The sequence below is a fragment of the Notolepis coatsorum genome (genome assembly GCF_963971535.1).
Source record: "Notolepis coatsorum genome assembly, chromosome: 10".
Classification (NCBI taxonomy): Eukaryota; Metazoa; Chordata; class Actinopteri; order Aulopiformes; family Paralepididae; genus Notolepis; species Notolepis coatsorum.
The window spans coordinates 97,083,589-97,095,235 of NC_140174.1; the positions used below are offsets into that span (position 1 = coordinate 97,083,589).

The 11,647-nt window shown below is 47.3% G+C and overlaps 1 protein-coding gene across 1 annotated transcript in view; it reads left to right on the forward strand.

Annotated features, from left to right (window-relative positions):
• Window positions 1-3,378, forward strand: part of gal3st1a (galactose-3-O-sulfotransferase 1a) — a gene marked incomplete at its 3' end in the record, with an annotated part of 47,629 nt that extends 44,251 nt beyond the window's left edge. Inside the window, exon 3 of the mRNA XM_084322687.1 lies at window positions 2,223-3,378. Within this exon, the coding sequence (XP_084178813.1) occupies window positions 2,223-3,378 (1,156 nt within the window). The remainder of the gene's footprint in view (window positions 1-2,222) is intronic.
• Between the last annotated feature and the right edge of the window lie 8,269 nt (window positions 3,379-11,647).

An 11,647-nucleotide genomic window follows, 5' to 3' on the forward strand; every position in this document is an offset into this window, starting at 1 on the left:
CCAGTGTACCATTGAGTTCATCTGACCAGTCCAGACTCTCCAGTTCAAGGTTGAAGGCCTCGCTAGAGTAGGTTTTGAGGTCTCTAGATGTGACTGTTTTGTGGCAGCCAGCCTTTTGTTTTAGTTTTTTTCGGGTACAGAATATCATATAATGATCACTTAACCCACATGCTATAACCCCTTTATTTGAGATCTTGGACTTGTCGGAGGTCAGAATGAGGTCAATGGTAGTCTGAGTTGATTCACATACACGTGTGGGTTGGGTGATTAGCTGGCTGAGGCCATGCAGATCACAAAACCTACTGAAGGCCTTGAAGACGGGTGCATCTTTTCGTTGCATATCCGTGTTCCAGTCTCCAATAAGAATTTTGTCTACATCCTCAACTCCAGCTAAACACCCATCCAGTGTATCATAAAAGCCACTATGATCTGGCGGCCTGTAGACTGTGCCAACCAGTAGGGATTTCGCCCTTTCGAATAGGATTTCCACCCATACAGTTTCAATTGATTTATGATTCAGGTCATTTCTGTTGATGAATTTGGTGTCCTTGTGTATGTACATACAGACACCACCTCCATGTTTGTTCCTATCATTCCTGATTATTGAGTAGTTCTCAATCTCTATCTCTGGATCTTTTACAGAATCGTCGAGCTTAGTTTCTGAGAAGCACAGTATGTTTGCCTTACCATTTATGAATATTTGTTTGATTTCATCCAATTTGTTTTTTAAGCTGTTAATGTTAATGTGAAAAATGTTCAGTCCATTGGCGTTGGTTATTTCATTGATGTTGGCAGGTTCGAAGTATTGTCCGTTTGTGATCTGTTCCTCTGTGTTGTTGTGGGTGGGAAGGGGGGAGGGGGGGGTCGGGTCCCGCGCCGTGCTGGAACAACAAAGAAGGGGGGAGGGGGGGGTCGGGTCCCGCGCCGTGCTGGAACAACAAAGGACTCGTTCCTGGTTGTTTTCGTTGTTAGCTCTGCTAGCTAGCCGGCTATCGGGCGTCGAGATGTTTACATCCCGCGTCGAGATGGTCGTCATGGTTTCGACCCTCGGTTCACCTCCTCTCGTCACTGCCTCACGTGTGCTCGTCTGCTGTGGCGTCATTGGGGGAGCTTCGCCGCCCGCGCTGTGGATGTAGCCACAGGTTGCGTTGTTGATGCTGTTGGTCGCGATGGGAACCTCCATCGCTTCTTGCTGTAGTCTCTGGTTCCGAGTCATTACGGGACCAGGGTTCTGATGTATGTCACCCGACATGAGCAGATATAATAAAAACATTGATCTCTTATTACACTTGCCTGCCGGGGGTAATTTCTTTCGTTCCGGATTTGCAGTAAGTACTGCGTGGATCGCCGTGGCTCCGAAGGCTGGATGTTTCCTCTCCGTGCGCGTTACCAAGTAGAAGTCGCAATGGGACTGTTGATTTACGTTTTCGCTACCCTCCACTTCTGTCTGGAGTTGCTGCTTGAGTTGTGAATTCAGGTACAAATCCATAATCCACAGGAGGGAAAGTAGAAAATGCGCAAAGTACTTTTTTGTTGTTGTTGCTCTGTTGCGTTGGTTACGGGAGCTACGTAAAATGCGACCGTCCATGTTGAAGCCGGATGCTAACTGTATAGACTCATTGTGTAGCTTACTAAAGCACTAAAACATGTGTGAACTGTTTTCAAAGTTGTCTATAATTGTTCAAACACAGCAATTAAAAAACCTTGATCATACAAATTTTACTTTGGAGGGCAAAACAATGTTTTTTGAACTTAGATGTGCTTAAATGTGTCTCCCTTCTTTGCAGGTTGAGTGAAATGGATGCCTCTTCAAAAATATGTTTTCACATGACCAACTTCTTCTATGGTTTTCTAGATAACAGGGGTGACACTACTTGCCCCTTGGCACAAATTACCCCACTCTCCCCTACTACTGATTAAATCAAATTCACAATTATTTGCAAATACTATTTGACCCAAGACTGTCCCAAAGTTATGTCATCCCAAGGTTATATTCACAAGTTTAACTTGTGGAAACATGACACCGTTGGTTATCTGTGATCACCACAACAGAGGTCACGTTTGCAAATGTGTTCCTGATCATTTGATGTAGGCACAATAGAACGTTATATACTGTTTCTCTAAATGTGTTTATTAAAGAAATGTAGGTGACCCACTGTATGTTGTAAATTATGATTTTCACTGTATAACATTTATGATTTCACTATGCTCTCATTGTTTAGAGTTCCGGTTCCTTACTCCTGTGCTCACCGTCCAGCCCAACCCCACACCCTACCAACAACAAATGGCACCCAGCAACCCGCCGGCCGCACCGGCCTCTGCAGCCCTAAAGTGGACATCATGTTCATGAAGACCCACAAAACAGCCAGCAGCACACTCATCAACATCCTCTTCCGATTCGGGGAAAAGCACAGGCTCAAATTTGCCTTCCCCGACAGTAGAAATGACTTCTTTTACCCGTCCCCTTTCCAGAGAACCCAGGTGAAAGACTACAGACCCGGCATGTGCTTCAACATCATCTGTAATCACATGCGCTTCAATGCACCCGAGGTGGCCAAGGTGCTCCCCGCAGACACGTCCTACATCACCATTCTGCGCGACCCCGCAGAGCTCTTTGAGTCGTCCTTCCACTACTTCGGACGTCTGGTTCCCCTGACCTGGAAGATACCTGGGGAAGACAAGCTGGCAGAGTTTCTGCGTGATCCCCGTTACTACTTCGACAAGGAGGGATTCAACTCTTTCTACCTCAAGAATCTGCTGTTCTTTGACTTTGGACAGGACAACACTCTGGAGCCGGGTGACCCACGGGTAGAGGAGGGCATTCGGTCCATCACTGAGCGCTTCCAGCTGGTGATGTTGGTGGAACACTTCGAGGAGTCGCTCATCCTGCTGAAGGACGCCCTCTGTTGGGAGATGGATGACCTGCTCTTCTTTAAACTCAACGCCCGCAAGGGCTCCACTGTGTCTAAACTGAGCCCTGGGTTCAGGGCGAAGGCCCTCGAGTGGAACGCAATAGACTGGAAGCTGTACCAACACTTCAATGTCACCTTCTGGAAGAAAGTGGAGGCGTACGGACGAAAGCGCATGGCGGAGGATGTGGTAGAACTCAGAAGGAGGAATGCAGAGATGGCGGCCATCTGCATTGAGGGGGGTCATGCTGTAGAGGCTGGCAGCATTCAGGAGACAGCCATGCAGCCCTGGCAGCCAATTGGAGAGAAGTCTATAATGGGATACAACATGAAGAAGGACGTGGACAAGACACACCACACATTGTGCCGTACGATGTTGACGCCTGAGCTTCAGTACCTGACAGATTTGGGGGTGAACCTGTGGATCACCAAGCTATGGGGTCATGTGAGAGATGTCATTAACTGGTAACCAGGAATGTGACTGAGTGAGAGTTGCCTATTCAACTTTAGAGAGAATGAATAAAGAATGAGTGAGTGAGTGTGTGTGGTTGATGGAGTGAGAGGATGTGGAAAGGTTTTTGTTAGTTTGTCTTTGGTTTGTGTCACATCCTAATCATGTGATTTTTTTTTCTTTTCACGTCATCAGTATTGCCTTGTTTGCCTTTTACGTGTATGTGTAGGCTGTGATGTATTTGACGGGTGCTTGAGCATTTTATAGTTCACCTCACAATCTCTACTGAACCAGTTCATTAAATGGACCTATACTGTTCTACATGTTTGAGTTTAGTTTTTAAATATTAAAATGTTCTTGTCATTATTTTTGTTGAAGATTTGAGCAGATTGTTGGAAAATATTCTTGCCTTTTATCATTGTTGATGTTTTGAAGACATAGTTGGGGTAAGGGTTGGTGGAGAACACTTCAAGATGTATTGTATATTTAATGAATTAAGCAAAAAAGAAAAGTATCCCAGCCATATGTTTTTTGAATTGTTGTGAGAATACCTCTGAGAAATATTACATTGTTGGATTTTCACCCAGATTTGTGTTGAATAACTTAGTTGGGGTCAAATCCTTAGTGTGCGTTCACCCTTTGCTACCAGGTCTCAACTCAACTGACTTGAAATAAGCAAGAGGACCGAGATCCTCTGACAACCAAAATAAGGATGTGAAATTTGTGAATGTAACTATTACATCCCACTTTCCCACTCTCCTGGCAATAAATGATAATCTTTTTGTCTTCATAAACATAATAAAGCAAAAATTACTTGAGTCTTATTTTTTGGTTGTCTGTGTCTCTACAGTATATGAATATACTAATATCCAACATCTTTGATTCTAGATGAGTAACAGAAATAGCTTAAATATTAACCACTGAGATTTCAATGAGACAACAGGGCTTTGAGGGTGGGTAAATGATCAAACAGACAAATTAATTGAGGTTTTACCCTAATTTGCAAGGCCTTCGATATTACAAATGAGTTTTACCCAAATTCCATGTTCACTATAGCTATAGTATAGCTCTGCCTTCAACACTATACTCCCCCGTAAACTCATCAGTAAACTCCAAACCCTGGGTCTGTGTAATATACTGTGTAACTGGGTGCTGGACTTCCTCACAAACCACACACAAGCCGTCAGGCTGGGCAACTACACCTCGTCCACCCTGTCTCTCAGCACCGGCGCCCCGCAGGGTTGCGTACTCAGCCCATTACTGTACACCCTGCTCACACATGACTGTTCCCCCTCCTACCCCTCCAATTACATCATCAAGTTTGCAGACGATACCACAGTTGTGGTTCTCATAACAAACAACAATGAGTCTGCCTACAGGAGGGAGGTGGAAGACCTTACAGCCTGGTGTGACAGCAACAACCTGGTGCTCAACATAAAGAAAACAAGAGAGATCATAGTGGATTTTAGAAGATCAAGGCCTGACCACTCCCCTCTGCTCATCAACAACGAGGTAGTGGAGAGGGTCACTGAGTTCAAGTTCCTGGGTCTCAGTGTGAGTGAGACCCTGTCCTGGAGCACCAACACCGCCTCAGTGATCGGAAAAGCTCAGCAACGCCAACGCCTATAAGGAAGCTGAAGCAGGCTGGCCTGCCACAAAATCTCCTTGTCAACTTTTATCATTGTGCGGTTGTGTGAGGGCTGTGTGTATGTGTGTGTGTGGGTCATGAGCAGATAACAGGGACTCTTAAAGTTATCCGTAATATGGACAACCACTAGACTGCTTACGCAGGTATTTTAGGAGAGGGAAAAAATTAAACAACAGAAAACGATAGGTTATAACTATAACCAAGTTCTGTGAGTAATGGTGACGCTCGGCGTCACTACTGCACTATACCTCGCTCGTGCACGCGCACTGAATAAAAAATTCCACAATGTACCTTTACATCCCAACATTCGTCTGGCCACACCCCTATCAGCTTACCTACATAAGCAGGGGTGGGGCCACATACTCGCCTCCTTCCCAAGCTTTCACCACAAGGTGAGATCAAGGGCCGCAGCGGCGTCTGACGCCGAGCGTCACCATTACTCACAGAACTTAGTTATAGTTATAACCTATCGTTCTGTTTCGTAATGGATCTCGCTCGGCGTCACTACTGCACAAGGGAGGCCGAGTGAGAGCCATCGGCCGACAAATGTACCCCGCTGAGGCCCCCCACAACCATCAGATCAGGGAGGACCGAGCCCCCCCGACCCCCCCTAATGGAGGGCACCCCCCCTATTGGAGGATCACGGGAGGGCGACGGATCAGACCGTGCAAAGAGGCACTCAAGCAACTCAACGCACAGGGTGAGCAGACCGTGGCCTGACCCCACGACTACACACACGCACAACCCGCATGCCACCCGGGAACGAACGGAAGGAACAACCTCGTTACTGCCCCCAGAATCACGGGGTCAAGGCCGTAGCAGCGGAGCGCGAAGGAAGACCCAGACCCACTGAAGGGACTGGATCCCCTGGAAAACGGGGGCCCGGAGAGGTCAATGATGCCAGGCATCAAGACCCCACCAGGCGGTCACTTAGTGACACCGCCCCCCACATCGCCAGCGTGTTCGGATAAGGCCCCTCCAAGAGCGGGCCCTTTCCCCCCAATAGCACACCGCCTGGCACACTGACCCTGCAGAACAGGCAGTCAGCATGGCCGTAAGCACACAAAAAAGGCTAACCAACGGAAGCAGGCAGCGCACCGGGGAAACCAGGCAACAGGCTGTAACCTGAGCCTGGAGCACTGCGGACGAGACAGGCGCCAAAGGAGTCAGCTGAGAACAGCCCCCCGGCGGAAGGGGCGTATGCCTATTCATTCATTCATTCATTCATTCATTCATTCATTCATTCATTCATTCATTCATGCTGGCGTTGTTGAATGACCAAGCCTCCATTAAAAAAAAACCACCCAGAGGGGTTGAGGCAGAGAAGGCTGACATGATTGGCAGACGTCATGAACGTGCAGGGGCACACTCAACCGGGTAACCCGGGAGTTGACACTGCTCCAACACACCAGGGAATCAACCACCCTGTCGTTACCCTATGCGGTGGTTGTTCCTATAACCCCTCAAGAAAAAACTCCAAAACACACCTGCGGGCATAACTGGCTATACCGCAGTACAAGTGTTTCAGTTTTCAAAAAAGGGTTATTCCAGGCCTACGGGTCGACGAAACATTACTTCGGACTGGGCCCGGCGGCACGGGAAGCACAGGGTTACCAGAGGAGGTCCAAGACCACCCCAACAGCCCCCTCTTCGCCACGCATGAGAGAGGAGCGAAAAGAATGGAGAACCAGCCCTAAGCACACCGCACTTGGTATTCCCAGGCGGTCTCCCAACCAAGTACTAACCAGGACCGAACCTGCGTAGCGGCCGAGATCGGACGAGATCGGGCGTGTACCGGTTGGCATGGCCGTAAGCCATTACGATAGTGCAGAGTACAATATGTACCCAACAAGGGTCTCCATAGCGCCTAACCCTGTGACACCCGGACCGACCTGGCATTTTTCCCCCCGAAAAAAGCACAAGTCCCTCAGGGTACCAGAATAGCAGATCTGCATCCCCGGCGGACAACGGGTTAACTGACCTGGACCAGCGTGACCAGACCAGTCCCGTGTCCTAACCACGCCGACATGCCCACTCCAGGAGAGGGGGTAGGTATGCGCGTCGATCTAAAACATGAAAAGAGGGCGCCACCCAGACGGTCCACATTTAGACCGTGCTCAGTGGCCCACCCCAAGGGCGTGAGACCCCTCTACCTATGTTCAGATCTATTCCGTTAACATCCCCCAGATATGAACGAGAATTCATAGAGACAACCTAGTAAACTGGCGCTCGGAAGAGACAAAACTCCATCCCAGTTGCCCTATAAAAACGCTGTTTTAACAAGCAACCAAGGTGCACGTAGCCCCCGTGTGATTCTGTCACAGAAACACACCTGAGCCAGCACTATGTATGCGTCGAGACCCAAACACATCAATGGATAGTCTAGCAAGACACCAAACATTGTTCCTCCAAGTCGCCTGGGAGAACGACACGGAGCCGTCGTGCTTCATGTACCTTCCTCTTTTTATTCAAAAAAGAAAGAACACAGACCGACATGAATCCCTCGTGACGCCGCTGAGGGTAAAAATAGTTTACATTTTTACATCCCACCACCCTCCCATAGGGAGGAGACGGAAATCCCCAGAGAGACTTCCCACGCGAGCTGTATAGATTGAAAAGAATATATTGCAACATTGAGCCATGTAAAATTCTGGTTTAGGGCTCTCCGAGGAGGAGGCACTGAACCAATACACACTCAATAATCGAATTGAATTGAATACACACACAATAGAGCAGGACTCCTTTTTGAAGTTCTACTCACCTTGACAATCTGAGGAGGAGGCTCTGCACTCTGAGGAGGCTCCCTCACATGGAAGGAGAGTCCTAACTCACAGAAGGCCCGAGTAGGAGCTTCGTGAGGAGGAGCCCTGACCACTCCCTGAAACAGATCCATCATATGGACCTGAACAGCTCACGGAAGTCTTACCAACAGAGACGCGCCCAGTGACGTACTCTATGGCGGGGGAATTTCTGCTGTGCACACGCCCAATATTCCAGGGCGTGGGACCAGGAAACTCCCCCCCCCCCCCCCTCTTACCCTGTAACATGCCGAACAGCAACGTGACAGGAACCTTGAAGGACAGGAGGTTGGAACCCCTGCCCATCAAAAGGGGAGGAAAGATTACCAGTTCACCCCTTTACGACCCCACACCCATGATACGATGTAATGACAAAAAAGAGCATTACACAGTCACAGTCAGCTACATGAAGTGTCTAACAGCTTCACACAGCTCATGTGCTAACCTGCTATCTGATTTTTACTAAGGAAAAAACACAGAATAGAGAGGGCCCCCTTAAGAGCCCCGGTACCAGACTTACACATGTGTTTCTGTGGCCAACCTAACCCAGTTGTAGATCACACGACACACACAACCCTTTATCACCACAAAAAAATGGCAATACACTCTACAGAGGAACGCCGTTTTTCATAATGAGAGAATACACAATTCTCTATTAGTATCGGCCACAGGCCTTGCTAAGCACACACGAAAAGTGACCAAACAATCTTTTCTTTAGGAAAATATAGTTTCTCAAGCGGTTTTAGCACAACCCCAGCAACCAAGCTAAGGGTTACATCGTATCCCACCACACAGTGACACAATATATTGTAACAACATGTCTGAGAGGAGTGAATGAATGAATGACCTTTATTTATATAGCACCCTTCACAGCACGAATGCACAGGGTGCTTTACACTACAGCTTAATATAAAAACACAATAAAAACAAAATCAGAAATAAATGACAACAACAACAAACAGCAGTTAACACTATGATCGCCATGAACGAGTTTACACGTCATTCCTAGCCATGTTCATTCTGCCGAAGACGCCGTAACTCGTCTTTGATGTCAATATTTCAAAAATCTGTCATCGAAATCATATTTCCTTTCCGGAGCCCTGAGACACACTGCAAAGCTCCACTCAACTCTCTAGCGGTTCAAGAGTGCCATCTGGTGGCCGATCGGCAGATCGCCAGCCGGAAATTAACCTTTGAACCGGTAGTGCTCATCCATATGTGGTCCGGGCACTCGCTATCGTTAGAGAGACTCCGTATTGACACAGTGAACATCGATCGGTGCAAATAACTCGAAAAAACAACATGATTTGGACGTATATACTATTATACAACCTGGAAATGGATTGGGCATTTCTCCATCCCATAATAGAAAAAATTCTGTTCCACGCTCATCTGCCTGCGGCGCGAGGAAGCCACGGTAAGATTCAGCGTTATTTTCTAACGTCTTCTATACTAACTGATCTGATGAACATATGACCCACTCTGGATGAATCATCTAACACTGCCCACGGAATTATAAACGATCCCCCGCCCATCCGGTCATCATCAGATGATGCGTAGAAACTTCTAGAACCACGTCCAGTTGACATTTTTTATCTCGCACAGATTCCTACCAAACTGTATTTGATCATCAATATAATGCATTTAGGGCTATAAATCACGTTCTGAAGAAAGCTGCAGAAAACGATAAAAACATACTTATACTTTAGACCATATTTTAGTATGAATATGTGAATGAAAAAGTTTAACGTTGCTACACCCTGAACAATACATATAGGACATTGAATGGGCCATAATAATGGAAATTTAGCAATAGAATTTAAAAAGTTATAGCCCTGCAAAGAAGGGGAACTTCTCCATAGACAAATAGAGCTGGCGAGGGATGGTAAATTATGAATTTAACACATGGCGATTAAAGTGTTAAAAACAGTGAAACCAGATAGAAAAAGTAGAATAAAAGAATTTGGATAAAATCATGAGTCACTAATTAAAACAAAACTATAGAACAGTGAGGACAAGAAAAGGTGCCTATGCATGACCAAAAGCCTGTCTGAACAAATGTGTTTTTAATTGTTTTTTAAAAGAGTTCTCAGAGGGGGCAATTCGCAGGTCCAGGGGGAGAGCATTCCAGAGCCTTGGTGCTGTCACAGGGTGTGGAAGTCCCCAGGGAACCGGGGGGAACACTCCTCCTACCTTACCCTTAATACGGCCAGTTGAACAGGTAAACCCGTTAATATGTGAACACACTGTTCATTGTCATTACAGGCTGAGAAAATAATTCATTCTTCACTCATATGTCACTGAGCAGAGCTTTATAGGTTAAATTAACCCCCTTAGTTGTGAGTACACGGTACATGAACACACATGATGTTTCTCAACACAACAAACCAGATCATTTTTACATCTGTAACAAACAACCCGATTTGCATGGAGAAGCTATACCAGTGACAAGACAATTCACACACAACTCGCGTCGTATCCTAATGTATTGCAACAACACTCGTTTTGGAAAACATCGTTATTACAAAACATTAGAAGGGAAGGAAGAAGACGCGTTTTAAGGTCTGGTCTGGACCTTCCTCACCGTGAGCGCAGACCACGCAAACTGCAGTCTCTAACAGGGCACCGATAGTAAATGTTATGGTTTGACACCGACCCCAAACGCAAACGGCACAGAGAGAGTAGTTTCTGAGTTAGCCAAAATCTAGGGCTTGTTTATTTTACAGAGTAAACAGAAGAACTTGGTGGAGACAGAAACAAACTGGGAGACAAGCATGTGAGGAATGTTTGCTGCTCTGCAGCTTCTCCCGGGGGGGTTACGTTTGAGGAATCTGTCCGTGACGTCAGAGCCGCTCTGCAGAATCCTCCCAGCGTGTACTCCGGGGTGGTGGCGGAACAGGGAGAGAGAGAGAGCGGGTTAGCTCAGTGAACAGTAGGAAACTGACAGGTGACAGGTGAAGTGACTTGTCCAAACAGATAATCCAAGTGACAGAATCTTCGGTGTGAAACACACAGTGAGCAATGTCCAAACAATAAATCCAAGTGACAGAATCTTCGGTGTGAGACACACAGTGAGCAATGTCCAAACAATAATGAATCCAAGTGAATATCCAAAACAGGCAAAAAGGGTGAGAGACAGTCTGAACGAAAAACAGGATCTCTTCAGTGCATTACACACACGAAAAATGATTGAGTCCAAAGACTGTCTTGCAAAAACTCACCAGAGCGCTGTGCGTGAAGCGAGCAGATCAAACAGGGCGAGCGCTTCGTAACGGGGAAACAGGTTCTCCAAACGGAATACTCCTCGAGAGTCCTGGGAGGCAAAGCACAGGGAAAAGCAGCGACGGAAGGAAACGGCAAATGCAGTGAATACTTCAGAACGATCCAACAACACTAAATGGGGAATCAGGGTATATAAAGCAAAAGGGATGCTTAATGACAAGCTGTGACAGCTGCGGGATGAGATTGACCATTGCTCCAGAAGCGTGTGGTTGGGGGAGCACCAATCAAACGGCATCTACAGGAAGAAGCGTGTGGAGAGGAGAATGCAATTAATTAACCGAAAATCTTAAAGGAACAGAGCGAGTGGGTGAGCAGCGGACAAAAACCTCACAGTACCCCCCCCTCCACGGGAGCCACCCGGCGACCAGGCCGACCCGGCTCGCCCGGATGGGCACGATGGAAGTCTGTGATCAGGCCGGGATCCACGATGAGCTGTCGGGAGACCCAGCTCCGTTCCTCCGGGCCGTAACCCTCCCAGTCCACCAGGTACTGGAACCCCCGACCCCGCCGTCGAACGCCCATCAACCGGCGGACCTGCCACTGGGGGTGACCGTCCACC